This window comes from Mya arenaria, chromosome 2 (assembly GCF_026914265.1).
Source record: "Mya arenaria isolate MELC-2E11 chromosome 2, ASM2691426v1".
In the NCBI taxonomy this organism is placed as follows: Eukaryota; Metazoa; Mollusca; class Bivalvia; order Myida; family Myidae; genus Mya; species Mya arenaria.
Genome location: NC_069123.1, coordinates 14969547 through 14989136, shown reverse-complemented (window position 1 = coordinate 14989136; position 19590 = coordinate 14969547). Strand labels below are relative to the sequence as shown.

General features: G+C 33.0%; 1 protein-coding gene across 3 annotated transcripts in view; it reads left to right on the top strand.

Annotated features, from left to right (window-relative positions):
* LOC128245509 (uncharacterized) overlaps positions 1–19118 on the top strand; it is a 66810-nt gene extending 47692 nt beyond the window's left edge. For all 3 annotated transcript variants that reach the window (XM_052963712.1, XM_052963717.1, XM_052963704.1), the window contains exons 3-4: positions 16213–16374; positions 16865–19118. In XM_052963712.1, coding sequence (XP_052819672.1) covers positions 16213–16374; positions 16865–17100 — 398 coding nt within the window. In that variant the 3' untranslated portion in view covers positions 17101–19118. The remainder of the gene's footprint in view (positions 1–16212; positions 16375–16864) is intronic.
* Positions 19119–19590: the final 472 nt, after the last annotated feature.

Sequence of the window (19590 nt, the reverse complement as noted above, 5' to 3'; positions counted from 1 at the left end):
TCGAGTCGAATAACACAAAGTTACCGAACGATCAAAGTACTCATATTCAAACCTTTATATTTTTTTGTAAAATTTTAAAGGCGGTTATTTGAACTGTTCTTTAATAAATTATTAGAGTGTTGTCAATTCCAAAGAGCCAAATAAAATCATAAAACTGAATATATATGACGCTTTGAGTTATTTATAAAGCAGTTTCACAACTGATCGAACTTTTGTTTCAACCTAGATTTGGCTACTTAAACCGCAACCTTAAACATTAACAGGATATATATTTTCATGAAGAAATAACACAATGTTTCACTATCATGAATATAAAGATCTAGTCAACAATCTAGTGACGAATTTTGGCAATTGTTAATAACCGAATGTCAAACCGCGGTCTGTAGCATATTTAGTCAGGTGTAACAATGAGTATGAATCTTTCCGTTAACACTTTTACAATTTTAATTGTGTGAACGATAATTGAAAAAAAAAGCTTATTGAAAAATATTGATCTAGAGCAGCGACATAATGTTGATACCGTTCAGGGACACATTTGTCTTTTCATGTTTTCGCCTCGTACCTCCTCTGAGTTTTGTCTAGATCTAGGTAAGTTATGTTATCTTTTTGTAAGTGTATGAACAACCATTAAAACGTCTGGCTTCATATAATTCAATTTCAGTCGTTTATTCTAAACGCAAAGATTATCTGTATAGTCGTAGTAGTTTAAAAAATCTAAGTTGTATTAGTATTGTATTAGTATTGAAGAAATATTAATATTCAAACACGTAATTACTGTTATTATATATGAACCTGACATTCTTTAATGGTTTTCTTGTTTGTTTGAATGACTTATCGAGGGTAAACATTGGTCAGAAATCACAAATATTCCAATTACGCCGATATGATAAAGGTAGTTTCTATATCAAGCATTAGCTGGGATTGGTATCATTGGTAGTTCATCGTATCTTTAATCGAAAGATGTCAATTTGACATATTTTGTCATCAATTAAACAAACAGTTTCAAAAATATCTTGCATTTTCGTGAGTTTGATATATGTTGGAATTAATGGTATGTGGACTTTTTATTTGCCGCTTCTTCGCCAAGTATCTGATATCGCCCGGGTGTGACCGTCAATAAAAGCATTGTATATCCAATGCATTACTGGGAGTGGCTTCATAAGATAGTATATAGTTTAATTACTTCGGTAGTCGGTAGGCATTCATTTAAGACCGTGTTTCTGTTTGAAATTTGATCTTTTCACATTTGAAAAAAAAGATTTTTCCTTTTATTAATATACTCGGCAAAAAAGTCATGCAACAACGCTTTAAATATCGATATCAATCACAGGTGTTTTACATTTTTAGAAAATGTAAACTCTAACCGACTAAGCTTGAATTAAAATACTGTCAGAACGTTGCATTACATTATGTACATCGATCAACTATTGTCAGAAAGGATCTAAAGAGCGGTGGCGCTTCATCTTTTTAATTATAATTTAAACGAATAATTGAAATATTTCTGCAAAGCCTACAGAAACAAGCTCGATAGAATTTTTTTTAAACATAAACCCGGTTTAGTGGCACTGGGCAAACGCCAAAGACGTAGGACACAAAATCACAAACAAGAAACATAGAAGAACATCACAAAACTCCACAAACAGCACAGTGCATACATACTATATATAAAAAAAATCAAGTAATCTAGTAAGAAAACCATTAATACTCACACGCTTTTTGTTTGAACTTGTCTTTTGATAGACAATAAGAGCCTGTTTAACACCGTCTATAAATAGCCGTCAGTTTTGTAAATAACCATAATATTGTAGGGCTACGTGTCGTCAAAAACAAAATTCTTATAAATGTTTACGGACGTTGACATCATACGTCGACGTCATGACTGCAAAACTCTTAACATTGTGTTATGGTAAGTGTCAAATTATTTAGGTGACAATAACGTCGTTATTTGCTTGTTTTGAGTGTATTTAAGATTGTACAGTTTATAATTGACAATAATTAGTATCAAAAATGTAGTAAAGAAGCTGGCTTAGAATATACTTTCTTATGATACAGAAAAAGCCAAATATACCATGTACACATATTTATCAGTTCTATGCCGTGTTGTCAGACGTTTTTGCCGAAACAAATGAAACAATCACACTCAAGATTGATTGTCAATATGTATTATGTTAATACTTAAAAGGTTACATGTTACCATTTGATTATAACTAAAATGTATTTGAAAATCTATATTTTCATCTAAATTAAAAAGGATTTCCACCGAAATATAATTTTGAAATACAAGTAGTCATGAGACTCTTTATAACTAATGAATACAACATATTCAATATATATGTGGTCAAAGTTATAATACGCTGGATATCTAATCAATACAAAAAGCTCAATACATTTGTGGTCTAAGTCATAATACTCTGGATGACTAATAAATACAAAAAATACAATACATTTGTGGACTTGGTCATAATACTCTGGTAACTAATGAATAGAAGATATTCAATACATTTTTGGCCTAAGTCATAATTCACTGGATGTCAAATGAATACAACTACTACTACTACTACTACTACTACTACTACTACTACTACTACTACTACTACTACTACTACTACTACTACAACTACAACTACTGCAGCTACTACTTTTTCTACGACTACTTTTTCTACTACTGGCACATTTCTCACTACGCGTTGTCAATAACATCTGGGCAGGAAACCATGCTATGGAAACAAAATCACATGAGAAATGTTACAGGCGGTCTAATAGACAAACGACGGAACACAGTTTATTGCTTTTCTATATTGATAAAACTGGATTTTGACCACAATCTTCAATTCTTTGAAAAAACGTTGGTGTCATCATAAACAAATGTTGGACTTCACAAAGGAACTGGCAATAAGTATTGGGTGATTCTTGTGCAAATCATATTTTAAATTTAAAAAAGGAGATTCCAAGACTGCGTTGACAACTCTGTCTGACGGGTTTCATCTAACTAACAAAGCAAGAGTAATAATAATGTCAGTTTGTTGTCGAAAGTGATCCCTCTTCAAGACAGTATTTTGTCTTTATTAAGTTAAGGATGCTGAACGTTCCCTAAAATAGAATATTAAAAAGCTGCAGAACATCTTTGTCTGAAAGTCAAAGGACACGTGCCACTTACACTCAAACACTTATGATCATGGAAACTGTTTTGACTGTCGTTATTGAACAAAGGGATCCAACATCGTAAGTCATTTCTTTCTAAACAATGAGACCTTTGAATAAGACAATCAAGCAACGCAATCAGAGCAAAAGACGTCTTAAGCCAGTTTCAATGCATACGATATACACGTTTCATGCTCTGCCGACGTTAGTGTCAAAAGTGATTTAGGTGACGTATGATCACATCTACCTTGGAATTTCCTTATGTAACAAAGACATGGGGTCCATTTCGGGCTGATTGTGTCATAAATCACGAAAATGAACACACAGGCTACCGACTTGTCTCTGTAGTTTTAAATGCGGTATTTTAAAAAAACTACATAAACATAGTGTATAATTATTAAGTATAAATATTTCACAATCGTCCGATGTCAATTCTTATCGGGTGTGAATTGCTTACATCGAACCAAATTTCTCAAACCATTCTAAGTCCTATATAACAGGATCATGCTGAGCCGAATACTTTTTGTTTATTCTTCCGTTTGTTCTCAGACGTTTAAAGAAGGTTAACCTAGATTTTCTAGCAATAATTATTTCTAATCTGTAAAATCACATTTAAGTAGGTAATTTTTTAAACAATAATCGCCTTTTTCTTTCATTTTGATCATGCGAATCACGTAAAAATCCTTGCAACCATTTTTTGTCAAGTGTTCATTTGTTTGTTTTGAAGTATGCTATAAATAGATGCAAATATTGATGTAAAGTGTCGTTTTATTTTTTAAAGCGTAAAAACTATGTAATATTTTTATCGAGTATACAATATCAAATCTGCATTCGTTGGTGATATTTCCATATAATTCCAATAACCTATAGTTAATAATATGTCTAGAAATTAATCGTAGACACATTAGGGCTGACCATCCATAATGAATTTCCAGCTAGCAAAACAATGGACTTCTGCATTGATGTTTTTTTCCCGATGATACGATGGTTATAAAATATTCAGGAGATATCTGGCTCAATATCAGGTCATTCGGTAATGTAAAATCAAATATGCACAGTTAATGGAATTGTATCCCTGAAATATTTATTTGACCGTTACATTGATTGCCATATAGCTTGATATATTTTTGAACACCAATTGATGCTCGCATAGTATTCAATATATACGAATATCATCAGTGTTTTTTTGCATAATTTTCAGTATCAATTCAAACTCATAACAAAAATTTTTTTTTACAGATGAATCACACTATTGCTGTACATGTATAAGATTTAGTTATGTTTGAAGTAAAGGTAAATCAATAATCCAATTGCTGTTTGCAGCCCGTAAAAAGCAATCTTTTAATTTGCAATCTGATGAGTATCATTGCATCAAAGCCAAATCGATTGATGTTTAGCATTACAAGCGTTTACAATCTCGTTAACGCAGTTGTTATTCTGGACTTCAGTCGAATGACCACGTCACAGAACATATGAAGCACCCAGTTGCATGCAGTAATTCTTTTGTTAATTTGCAATACAATTTAGACGACTCGATACTTCTGTCAAAGGCCGTATAATTATAAACAGAAAGCATTTGACAGCTTTGGTTACTTAAATAGTCGTTAACACAACTCACCAAATTAGGTGTCAACGTGGATTAGAGGGTGTGCTACTTGAGGGCACAATCTTCCCCTTCGATATCAGAAATTGATATTGTAAAAAGATGAATTTTATTTAGTCACCAACGGAGCGTTCTGCTGTTGATTTATCCGCAATATTTCGAAAAAAGAAGACCTTTGAATAAGACATGAAGCAACGCAGTCAGAGCAGAAGAAGTCTTAAACCAGGTTCAATGCATACGATATACACGTTCCATGCTCTGCCGACGTTTGTGTCAAAAGTGATCTAGGTGACGTATGATCACATCTACCTTGGAATTTCCTTATGTAACAAAGACATGGGGTCCATTTCGGGCTGATTGTGTCATAAATCACGAAAATGAACACACAGGCTACCGACTTGTCTCTGTAGTTTTAAATGCGGTATTTAAAAAAAATACATAAACATAGTGTATAATTATTAAGTATAAATATTTCACAATCGTCCGATGTCAATTCTTATCGGGTGTGAATTGCTTACATCGAACCAAATTTCTCAAACCATTCTAAGTCCTATATAACAGGATCATGCTGAGCCGAATACTTTTTGTTTATTCTTCCGTTTGTTCTCAGACGTTTAAAGAAGGTTAACCTAGATTTTCTAGCAAAAATTATTTCTAATCTGTAAAATCACATTTAAGTAGGTAATTTGTTAAACAATAATCGCCTTTTTCTTTCATTTTGATCATGCGAATCACGTAAAAATCCTTGCAACCATTTTTTGTCAAGTGTTCATTTGTTTGTTTTGAAGTATGCTATAAATAGATGCAAATATTGATGTAAAGTGTCGTTTTATTTTTTAAAGCGTAAAAACTATGTAATATTTTTATCGAGTATACAATATCAAATCTGCATTCGTTGGTGATATTTCCATATAATTCCAATAACCTATAGTTAATAATATGTCTAGAAATTAATCGTAGACACATTAGGGCTGACCTTCCATAATGAATTTCCAGCTAGCAAAACAATGGACTTCTGCATTGATGTTTTTTTCCCGATGATACGATGGTTATAAGATATTCAGGAGATATCTGGCTCAATATCAGGTCATTCGGTAATGTAAAATCAAATATCCACAGTTCATGAAATTGTATCCCTGAAATATTTATTTGACCGTTACATTGATTGCCATATAGCTTGATATATTTTTGAACATCAATTGATGCTCGCATAGTATTCAATATATACGAATATCATCAGTGTTTTTTTGCATAATTTTCAGCATCAATTCAAACTCATAACAATAAAAAATATTTACAGATGAATCACACTATTGCTGTTCATGTATAAGATTTAGTTATGTTTGAAGTAAAGGTAAATCAATAATCCAATTGCTGTTTGCAGCCCGTAAAAAGCAATCTTTTAATTTGCAATCTGATGAGTATCATTGCATCAAAGCCAAATCGATTGATGTTTAGCATTACAAGCGTTTACAATCTCGTTAACGCAGTTGTTATTCTGGACTTCAGTCGAATGACCACGTCACAGAACATATGAAGCACCCAGTTGCATGCAGTAATTCTTTTGTTAATTTGCAATACAATTTAGACGACTCGATACTTCTGTCAAAGGCCGTATAATTATAAACAGAAAGCATTTGACAGCTTTGGTTACTTAAATAGTCGTTAACACAACTCACCAACTTAGGTGTCAACGTGGATTAGAGGGTGTGCTAATTGAGGGCACAATCTTCCCCTTCGATATCAGAAATTGATATTGTAAAAAGATGAATTTTATTTAGTCACCAACGGAGCGTTCTGCTGTTGATTTATCCGCAATATTTCGAAAAAAGAAGACCTTTGAATAAGACATGAAGCAACGCAGTCAGAGCAGAAGAAGTCTTAAACCAGGTTCAATGCATACGATATACACGTTCCATGCTCTGCCGACGTTTGTGTCAAAAGTGATCTAGGTGACGTATGATCACATCTACCTTGGAATTTCCTTATGTAACAAAGACATTGGGTCCATTTCGGGCTGATTGTGTCATAAATCACGAAAATGAACACACAGGCTACCGACTTGTCTCTGTAGTTTTAAATGCGGTATTTAAAAAAAAAACTACATAAACATAGTGTATAATTATTAAGTATAAATATTTCACAATCGTCCGATGTCAATTCTTATCGGGTGTGAATTGCTTACATCGAACCAAATTTCTCAAACCATATTAAGTCCTATATAACAGGATCATGCTGAGCCGAATACTTTTTGTTTATTCTTCCGTTTGTTCTCAGACGTTTAAAGAAGGTTAACCTAGATTTTCTAGCACTAATTATTTCTATTCTGTAAAATCACATTTAAGTAGGTAATTTTTTAAACAATAATCGCCTTTTTCTTTCATTTTGATCATGCGAATCACGTAAAAATCCTTGCAACCATTTTTAGTCAAGTGTTCATTTGTTTGTTTTGAAGTATGCTATAAATAGATGCAAATATTGATGTAAAGTGTCGTTTCATTTTTTAAAGCGTAAAAACTATGTAATATTTTTATCGAGTATACAATATCAAATCTGCATTCGTTGGTGATATTTCCATATAATTCCAATAACCTATAGTTAATAATATGTCTAGAAATTAATCGTAGACACATTAGGGCTGACCTTCCATAATGAATTTCCAGCTAGCAAAACAATGGACTTCTGCATTGATGTTTTTTTCCCGATGATACGATGGTTATAAAATATTCAGGAGATATCTCGCTCAATATCAGGTCATTCGGTAATGTAAAATCAAATATCCACAGTTAATGAAATTGTATCCCTAAAATATTTATTTGACCGTTACATTGATTGCCATATAGCTTGATATATTTTTGAACATCAAATGATGCTCGCATAGTATTCAATATATACGAATATCATCAGTGTTTTTTTGCATAATTTTCAGCATCAATTCAAACTCATAACAATAAAAAATATTTACAGATGAATCACACTATTGCTGTTCATGTATAAGATTTAGTTATGTTTGAAGTAAAGGTAAATCAATAATCCAATTGCTGTTTGCAGCCCGTAAAAAGCAATCTTTCAATTTGCAATCTGATGAGTATCATTGCATCAAAGCCAAATCGATTGATGTTTAGCATTACAAGCGTTTACAATCTCGTTAACGCAGTTGTTATTCTGGACTTCAGTCGAATGACCACGTCACAGAACATATGAAGCACCCAATTGCATGCAGTAATTCTTTTGTTAATTTGCAATACAATTTAGACGACTCGATACTTCTGTCAAAGGCCGTTATTTGAACGGTGATGTTATAAGTAATTAAGTTGTTGAAAAATTTCCGGCGAAAGAATAATTATAAACAGAAAGCATTTGACAGCTTTGGTTACTTAAATAGTCGTTAACACAACTCACCAACTTAGGTGTCAACGTGGATTAGAGGGTGTGCTACTTGAGGGCACAATCTTCCCCTTCGAGATCAGAAATTGATATTGTAAAAAGATGAATTTTATTTAGTCATCAACGGAGCGTTCTGTTGTTGATTTATCCGCAATATTTACATAAAAAGTTAACTTGGATATGTTTCGGGGAACGCGGGGAAGGCTATATCTTGCTTAATCCGCTAGGGCAAACTTTTCCCAGACAATCTGAAGGCCTCAACGATAATTATCTTTCTTTATTTATTTTCTAAAACTCATTAAAGCTTGGTTATACCATCTCAGACCATTGGCTACCTTTTATGTGTATTGGCTTTACATCTGAACGTTTTGTGATTTAAATAGCTACGTGATCTACATGCTTTTTGTTTATATTTTAGCCGATTGTTTATGTACTCTGGTACACTTTATTGAACATATAGTGGTTACGTTCAACCAATTTCATTGCCTTATCTTTGCTTTTCTAACATTGAATGTTGTTTGGTTGACGCGTTGAACTTTCTTTCAATGTCATGTCAAAGAGGGTCAATTAAACTGTTATTTAATGAAAGATTATAGTGTTGTCATTCCCGACGAAATAAAATCATAAGTCTGAAGACTTGTGACTGCATGAGTTGCTTATAAAGCCATCTTCACAACTGGTCCAACTTTTGTTTCAACCTGGATTGGCTACTTAAACCGCCACAATAAACATTTACAGGATATTAATTTTCATGAAGAAATCACACAGTGTTTCCCCATCATAAATATAGAATTCTAGTCAAGAATCAAGTGACTATTTTGACATTTATTAATAACAGAATGTCAAACCGCGGTCTAGAGCACATTTAGTAGGAAACTTTCTTTTTTTAACACTTCTCAAAAATACAACATTGTTGGTGTGAATGATTATTGATAAATGGTTATCTTATGCTTAACTATTGATCTTGAGCAGCGACATTATAGTGTTTCCATTCAGGGATGCATTTGGCTTTTAATGTAGTCCCCTCTTTCTCACCTCTTGTTGTCTATCTTTTCAAAGTTTTTTCAAGATCTAGTCAAGTTTCCTTTTTTTAAACATGTACCAACATTACTTAAACCTCTGGCATTGTGCAATTGAAATTCAATTACTCCCTTAAACATTCGTTCAGTCGTGGTTTATTCTCAAAGCTTATATTTACTGCTTATTTAAACGCCTACGACATGTATATAAATGGGAAATAAAATGTCTAAAGTTGTATTAGTTAAGAAGAAATATAATCATTTAGACATAACATATGATCTTACTACATTAGTTGCCACGTTATTATAATGAGGTAGCGAAATTGTTACTCCTGGTATTTGATATGGATCTCATCTGGCTTCCTTGCTTGTTTGAATGACCTACTTGGAATAAACATAACCCAGGAGTGATAAATCGTTCCAATCATTGCGATATAATATAGACAGTCTCTATTTCGAGCATTAACTGGGATTGGTATCATGGGTAGTTCATTGTATCATCAATAGGAACATTTTTAACATTGTATAACATTGTTATATTGACATAGTTTCTCATGGCAATTCTGATCAATTAATTAGGCGTTTTCCTCAAAATATCTTGCATATCCGTAAGTTCATCTGTTAAAAATCGATAGTGCGTACTAACGGCATAATATTACCAGTTTGCGAATGTTCAATATAAGTCTCTTTTCTTAATTTAAATATAATAAAAAGAACTTTATTAACACAATGTAAATATAAAACTATTGATCTTTTATTTAAGGCCCTTGAGCCCAAAATAAACGCGTTAAAACTGTGGAAAGGCTGTAGGCGCGACATGCATGTTCAGAGGCAGCATAAATCGAATCCAAAGAATGTTTTCAGTGTCTCCAACCTGTATCGATAAGTGCCTGTCATTATCTAAGAAAACGTATTTTAATTGATTAATATTTTAATACAATAAGCTTGTATCATAACGATTACTGATAAACCACAGTACTTGGATATATAAACGTTGCTTTCATCTCACAAGTTTATTGCTAGTGTAACGTTAATTAGATAAAACCCGATGTTAATTGAGGATGTTTTGACTATGTGCAGTAGATAAATTAGAACAGGGCATCTAAGTCAACATGTTCCCATTTTCTGTGTACTTATCTATAAGTATTTACTCCAGTCGGTTCCTCAGCAAGCGTTATATAAGATTTTTCGACTTGCTTCTTTTATATATAGATGAACGCTGCAATCTTATGAACAGATTAAAATAAAATGGTCTTTTTATTCGCACTTTTGTCAACATCATAACATAAAACATCCCGTTTTGTAACCCCGACGCATTAGTTATTTTAATCTATCATATAAGAAAGTAGATCTGACAAAACGACTTTAATGTGCGGTACTATAGTCTGTGGGCCGGCCTTGAGCCTAAACTCAAAGGCAAAATAAATACGTAGGGCGAATAGTTATCTATATTTTCTACACGCTAAACATTATGTAATAATTGTAGGATTAATATTTATTGTTGAAAGAAACGTTCTGTATTTTTGTAGACCATTGACTTTGTATTGTGATATATTTTTATTGCGTGTGAACACATGAAAATATTGCGATTTTTTTTAATAAGTTCTATATATTTTACATGAACATTCAATCCACTGTCCATATCACATTTCGGTAACTCAACTCCATGTGTATCGAGTACCGTTCACAACCATAAGCATATTTCATGTTAACCATTTTGAAAAATGTATTGAGTACAGCCAATTATCCACATTAAAAAAACGCCCGAATATTTATCAATATGTGATAACACTTTCATAAGAGAACTATCAACAAACTCATGCCCATGCAAGAATGCTGGTGTTTACAACTTTGTTCTCACGATTATGGAAACAAAAACACGGAATTAAGTAGCCTTCCCGTATTTTTCTCGCGTCTTTCATGGACTTTGATTTCTGAATTTTACCAGGGTTTCTCATTACAACTGCATAATACAACGGCAATATACTTCCATTGTTCCCGTTAATTATTCAACCGCTTGTGGTTGCGTTGGTTTCTGCACGCCTACAACACATATTTATAAATGTCTTGGAATATTTCTGACGTTAGAGGTCATATCATTTCTGCTGGTGTATTTTGCAGTTAAAATCAATCGCTAGGTTATACTTGCCCCAAACAAACGCCATTCAGAATTTTTCAAATGTTCTCCACACAATTAAGAAAACATTTTTCCAAAAGTATGTATTACGAACAACAACAAAGTCTGTAAAATGTCACAATCATAAGGGAAACGTAACTTGTTTTCATATTTTTATTATCAAACTTTCTTTCATATATAAAACAATTGATAGGTGTAATAAATAATCATGATGACTTTCTGTTACATTGTTCTAAAGCGATTTGTATTTCTAGCATACGTGCGGATTCATGAGTAACTGTTTTTGAGGTTACGGCTTCATCAAATATTCATGAGGTGTCCGGTCTCGTTCTCCGGTCTCGTTCTATATCAAGTAATTCTGTTATATCAATATCACATAAAATGCAAAGCCAATAGAAGTACGTCAATAAAATAAACCCATTGATTGAAGACTAAATGGAGTACAGTAAAACTTACGTTTTTCCATTTGTTTGAACATAGTACGATGCAAATCAAATGATTAATAGTTTATACGTCGTTTAATGGATCGTAAAATAACAATTATCAATATTATAAGTGAAGTGTGTTATATTTTTGCTTTTATTTCGATTATCTTATATCTGATGCAAAATGATTTCAGTTGCTCAAGGAACTCACGAATACCGCCAAACGAAATATCTTTTTTATTGGCGGGTTGAAATAAAGTTGCTCTATGAAATGAATATTCTTGGTTTGGTTTAGGCTGTTATTGTCAGTGCACCACTGTCGCCACCTCTTACACCGTCTCAAACGGTACATTATTTTCAACAATGACTCAGCTGTATTTTAAATTTATGATTCAGAAAGACTAGGAATATCTTTGGCGTCCAAAATTCAATCCGACTTTCCTGAAGTTTAAATATATGAATAAAACAGTTACCCTTGGGATGTAGAAACGGCAATTTCTGATATGCAGAAGTTGCCGCGGAGTATTTATATCATGCTTCTCTTATATGAAAATTCCACTGTATGTCAGCACAATCCGGGCAACCGTTGAAATTAACTTTTATAATACTTAACTCAGGAGAAGTTCCATATAAAATCAATGCCGACAGCAGACCAATAGTAAGCATTAATTTACTTTAAAACAATTAAAGTCTACTCATTGCTTCACACAGCAGACAGACGTGTCTTATCCCCTGTTATATTTTTGCTTTTATTTCGATTATCTTATATCTGATGCAAAATGATTTCAGTTGCTCAAGGAACTCACGAATACCGCCAAACGAAATATCTTTTTTATTGGCGGGTTGAAATAAAGTTGCTCTATGAAATGAATATTCTTGGTTTGGTTTAGGCTGTTATTGTCAGTGCACCACTTTCGCCACCTCTAACACCGTCTCAAACGGTACATTATTTTCAACAATGACTCAGCTGTATTTTAAATTTATGATTCAGAAAGACTAGGAATATCTTTGGCGTCCAAAATTCAATCCGACTTTCCTGAAGTTTAAATATATGAATAAAACAGTTACCCTTGGGATGTAGAAACGGCAATTTCTGATATGCAGAAGTTGCCGCGGAGTATTTATATCATGCTTCTCTTATATGAAAATTCCACTGTATGTCAGCACAATCCGGGCAACCGTTGAAATTAACTTTTATAATACTTAACTCAGGAGAAGTTCCATATAAAATCAATGCCGACAGCAGACCAATAGTAAGCATTAATTTACTTTAAAACAATTAAAGTCTACTCATTGCTTCACACAGCAGACAGACGTGTCTTATCCCCTGTTGCACATATACGCTAATTGTTTCTCTGGATCAAACAGCATGTTCGAATTAAATAGAAAATTCAGGACAAAGCCAAACAGTCCATAACTTAGTGAATATCCTTTTTATATGCACAAGGTTATAGCTTAGCAGACAAGGTAGGATTAAACCTTGTTCTTCTTAATAAGGTTTGCTATTAGCCTCAAACCTTTCACAAGCTTAAGTAGCCTTCTTCATTAAGGCAAATTTCTTATTTATTCTTGATTTGATTAAATAAATGTTATCATTTATAAAACAAAGATAACTTTTCCTTTTCTTAACCTTTTTAAATGAAACAAATGCCAGTCCATGCCTGTTGAAGATCTCCGCCTTCTGTGTATTTCCGGAGTTTGATAATGTTATTAGTTTCCTCAAACACTTCGACAAACCTGTTACAAAATAACGTTTTGAGAGTTCTCCATCAGGCGGCGTTTTTGTGAAGAGGTTTGTCGAAGAGTTTTAAGAATCTAAACTATGATAAAATATGAAAGACGGGGCTATGTACGCGGGGTAGACGCTATGTTTCATTTAAAATGGTAAACAAACTGGTTAAGTTATCTTTGTTATAAGTCTTCATTCAAAGCAAAGAATTGCTTCCGACGTAGCATTTATGGCTCAATTTATCACGTGGTATAAACATACTGGTTATTATACCGTGATAATCATAAGATATTTTAATTTTAACGTCAAAAAACTCTACTCTCTAAGCTTCAATGAATAAAATAAGTATACCATCCAAGTATTCAAATATGCTTGCCTCCCTTTACTGTATTTATGTTTTTGTTTAAGCTGGTGAAAGATGCATGTAATTTTCCGTTGGGCTCCTTTTGTTCAAAAGTATCCCATATGCATACAGTTTTTTAAAAAAAAGACGACAAATACTTAGTATTGCTTGAAAATTAATTGCAGTGCAATCACAATTTGCAGAGAAACTTTAGTACTTTAATTGCGTAAAATCAAGAATCAACACTCCTTAGAGAGAAACACAGGAAGGAATGTTCTTGCGTCTAGAATTCTTACTTATGGACGTGTTTTCTCTCATTTGGAACGAATTTCCTCTCAGACATCTTTACTTGTGCCTTCTTATGAAATATATTCTAATTAGGGAACAAAATGCATTTAATGTATAAAGCAAGTAGTCTGGTATTGAGAGCAGTGAGAATCACAACACTTTCAAAGTCAACCCTACTCCCTCTCCTCTAGTATTGCTTTTTTCAATGAAGGTCAATGAACAGAAAATTAATCTAAATCTTTACTAATTCCCCCCCACCCCCCTAGTCTTCCGTTTTTAAATGAACTTCAATGATCAAAAAATATAGGTACTTTATCGAGTGATCTACTTAAAATCTTGTGCTGTATTATCATTCAACACCATTCAACATATGAATATGTGTTTTAATGTTATTAATGTGCCAGGTTAGCACGTCAATTCAGTTTAAATCCAATTCCTTCAGTCTCCTCATTAGGTGATTATTACATTTAGTGATTATTTTTACCCAAATTGTTTCCTTGTAGGTCAAATCAGTTTTGTAAAGTACCGTGGTTCTACTTGCCTCTATTTGGTGACAATTTTAATCCAAAACGGTTTCTATACTAACAACAAATACACATATGCTCATATAGGAGGTATCAGCCTCTGTAATCAGTGACATTTATTCACCTATATCAAAATTGTTGCTGATGATTGATGTTAATTGTATCATATCGACAAGGTATGCATTATATTGAATTTGTCCTTGAGTGTTTTGTTTACGTTTTTGTTACTTGAGTAATTATTTGTAATGCTTTCCACAGAGAGTTCATTGTTATGGAGTGACGACCCTCTTTTGCTGAGCCCTCGATTTAAAGAAATAACTACATGTTGACGTGTGAACAATGATTGTGCTGTATTTAAAACAGGGAGCATTGACATATTGTTTTTCTTTTACAACGCGTAAAGAAAAGGAATTAACTGTCAGACCAGTAACAATAAACCTTATACGATGAAAATACCGTCATTTTGACAAATAGCACAGGATAACACACTAATCTACATATCGTGAACTATACTTCTATGGGATGTAATTGTTTTTACGAAATTGAGGCTAATTCAAGAGATATGTCTATATCCCTTGACAATACTGCGTAACTTTTTAACGAGGGCTCAGCGCAAAACAGACGTAGTTTGTTTTATTTTAATATGACCGTCTTGCAATAAGCACTTGATGTGTCAGTGGTATCAACAATCAATATACAGTAGCTATGTACAATGTGTTAATATTACTTAAACCAGATTTGCACGATCAATGAAAAGCGCTAGTGGTTGAAGCAGTTTCAAAACGCAAAATTTTACAGTTTTGATAATTTTTCATCCTTTTTTAGTACAATTAACATGTTACAATCTAATTTTAACGTAATTTTCAAAGTATCAGCTTCATCATATGTATTTGCATATTTTTGCCTCTCCTTCCTCCTTCACTTAGGGTCGATCATGCTCTGAGCAGTATTGACAATTGCAAAACGTGTACATAAGACACTGTTTATGGGGGACAGGTTTAGAAGGCCTTCCAATAAAGTTTTACCTCATTGTCCTAAAACTGTACTGTATTCGTTTTTTGGTCCAGCTAATTTCTTTCTTTGAGCTAGCGCATGTCTCGGAAGGAAAATATAATATATTGTATTTCTTTTGTCTAAAGACAAAACGTATCACATTTACTTGACATTTCGACCAGTACGTCTGTTTTTAAAAATGTTCTTCGAGAAAAGGAAGTACAAAACCGATAGTTTTTATATCAATTCAGCTTAACGACTTGTCTAGTTACGTCGAAGTATCGAAACTAATTGCAGTGAACTAGGAATGAGAGCTGACGACGGAAAGTGAAAAACGTAAAAAATATGTGAATTGTTATTTTTTTTCAGTTTTCACTCTCTCTCTCTATTTTGCTCGTCTTACTGGGGTCTTTCGAAATTCTCCGAATACGTGATTCAACAAACACTTTTTAAAACACCATTCCATGCATATGATACTAATTTACCCTCCGGTTAACAGCCAGATGCTGTCATTAACCATCGCTAAGGGAGTTATACAGCATATAAGAGTCCTTGAAAATCCATTAATGCGTCTATCCTGATGTTCTTCAAAGCTTTAATGGGTGTCTATTTTATATTTCCAGTGTTAACAATCGACTGCTACCATTGCGCCTCCCTGGCCGGAGACCACAAGGAATGTGAAGACGTGTTTGCTCGAGATATCACCACGGAACACCTCATTTCCCGAGAGTGTACTTCGGGATACTGGAGAGCAAAATTCTGTATTAAACTCAAGGGAAAGAGAGGTAAGATTAATACAAATGACAAAAATGGATATTGTTACATACGGTTTACTCTTCTGAAAATCGTAAGTTATTCACGTTCGACCCATTCTGTTAACCATACCCGTTTCATCGATGTTATAGAATGTGTATGTTACGGTACATTTTTTTTGTAAGAGGGGGTTTGATATGATGCATACTCCTCAATTAAAACACTGTTGGTATTTGGTGTTTATATTTCAAATAAAACATTTCTTTTCACTGTTAAATGTCACATTGTGTTCCTTTCAAAAGTCTACTTAATTGTCTCATCCTTTTCATGTCTTCTATCAGCATGACACCTTTAGATATTCTTTGTAGCAATAGTTTAATTAAGATAGTGTGATAACTACATGTACAAAGATAACCCCTTATAATTCATCAAGTTTGCGTTATGAATGTGTAGTAGATAAATGCAATATCACAATCCATAGCTTCATTTATATTTTATGTAAATGTGTTTGTTTGCTTTCAGTGGATGGAACATCAATTCTCATTCGTCAATGTGCACAGCGAGATTGGGGGAGTCATTGTGGTTTAATTCAGTTAGACGCCACGGGAACCAATCGCTTTGAAGATATCGATGGTTGCGTAGAAACATGTGACTTCGATGGTTGTAACTTGGCAACGACTACACACTGTAATATCCCAATGATATGCTTGACTGTGATTTCATGTTTATTGCTTTGGACACGATGGCAGTTTCTGTAATCTATTATTGTAAGCATTTATGCGTAAAAGTGTATTTTTATGATATCGTGATAAAATTCAATGTACGTCAGGGATGAACGACTACCGTAAAGCTAGATATAAAACTATAAGTGGCTCATTGATGTCAATATAAATAGGATTGTCTTGAATGGAGTTCCAGTGGCATGTTACCAGACAGTTAAAGAATATAAGGTATTTAAATATGTGACGAACAACACATTATTCCCCCGTGAACAAATATGATGAGAAACTGTATACAACCCCAATACGTAAGATAAATTAGTGTGGTAAAACCTGATATCGAATAAAATCCCATTCTTTTAAGTCGAGGTATGGTGGATCTATCGATCGATGATAGCAAAACTATAAATCGTGTATAAATGTATGATTACATGAAAAAAGAACTGAATATATATGCAAAAAGCTACAGAAACATGCTCAGTAGCAAAAAGTTTAAACATAAACCCGGTTTAGTGGCAATGGGCAAACGCCAAAGACATAGAACACAAAATCACAAACAAGAAACATAGAACAGCACAAGACTCTACAAACAGCACAGTGCATAAATACTATATATATATATATATATATATATATATAATTGGTATGTTTATCAAGAATTGTTAGGTACCGCCTTGGAACGGTCAGTAAAATGTAAATTTACTGGGGGTTTAAACCAGTTTATGTGCACAAACCTCACTCTTATCCCAACAATTCTTAATAGAGATAAAACGCAAAAGGTAAATCTTATCAAAGTATGCATTAACTTGAGGAAACTTATCAATAAAACAAATAATAATAAAAAACGAAAAGGTAAACCACAAGTACTTCAATGATTAGAGATCCCAACTCTATCTGCAGACGGAGGGAAACAATTCAGAGCACCTAATGCAAATACTTTTCAAAAATACGATGAAGCCAAAAAGTTTTAAAAAGTGTTAAGCAATCGTAAGAAAAATGGGCACAATAACTAATGATTTGACTAGTGGATTTTAATCAAAATAAGGCCACAGATGATTGCCATTTCGTTTGCCGGATTTACTGTACCTATATTTAAGAACAAATGCAACACATTATTTTAATGTTTTTAAGTGGCCGCACTTTATTCACTATTCAATAACTAGTGCTTTGACTAGTGGATTTTGATCGAAATAAGGCCACAGATAATTGCCATTTCGTTTGCCGGATTTACTGTACCTATACTTAAGAACAAATGCAACACATTATTTTTATGTTTTTTAAGTGGCCGCACTTTATTCACTTCAGTGCTAAACCTTCTGAAATATGGAATTCTGAAAAAAAAATGTATTTCAAAAAAGGGAATACTTCATGGAATATTTCTTTGAATTTAAACTTTAAATGGAGCTAAGAATTATTCAGGATTGTTATTCTAAAATTAGTTATGTAAAAGAAAAAGGGTATTTCGCCCTCTCGCTTTACTGAGATATCTATATGACCATCTCTGATATACTACAAACGATATATGCGTGTCTGCGAGCGTGCCTGTTGTATAAGGGTCATTTAAAGTAATTGTATGTCTATAGTATGTGTTTACTTATATCTAATATTTGCTCACAATTAAATGTTTTTGCACGTCTGTAATATAAAACGATATGTAGGTTAGTGTGTTATCCTGTGCTATTTGTCAAAATGACGGTATTTCCATTGCATAAGGTTTATTGTTACTGGTCTGACCGTTAATTTCTTTTCTTTACGCGTTGTAAAAGAAAAACAATATGTCAATGCTCCTTGTTTAAAATACAGCACAATCATTGTTCACAAGTCACCATCTAGTTATTTTTTTAAAATCAAGGGCTCAGCAAAAGTCGGTCGTCACTCCATAACAAAAAAGTTAGTATCGTTAGTCTTGCCCCAAATATCGATATGTGTATCTGTGCATTGCTAAACATTCCAAATATATTTGGCTTATCAACACTTTTTCTGCTTTTTTGAGTTATTATGTCATTGTTCACGATTATGATAACCTTTTAAATGAAAAAATAAAATCTTAAATTCTACTTGTTGTTGAATTGACGGAATGGACGAACAAAACAAAAAAAAACTTTAAGTATTTGTACCTTTATTCGATATTGATATATTTTTCAAAAGATAAAGTATAATTATTATTTTGAAATATTTTGGCCTCGATTCCCCCTTATAGTTCCTTCGTAAATATGGACTAAGGGGCCTTGGTCATCCATACTATACTATGGAAAAACACCCTTGTAATTATGTTCCATGCAAACGCAAGTATTAGATGTTAAGAAAATAAACCTGATAGTTATTTATGTAAGCTTAAAAACATAATTTCGTTTAAATAAAACCGTTTGTGCGTCCACTTCCTCAACACTTTGTATATTGTATTTTCGGTCAAAATTGTTTAAGATATAAACAATAGAATGATGAAATATTTATATATATGTTATTTATATAAATCATAATTATACAACCGAGTACATTTAAGAAACAACTCAAAACAATCGTTACTCA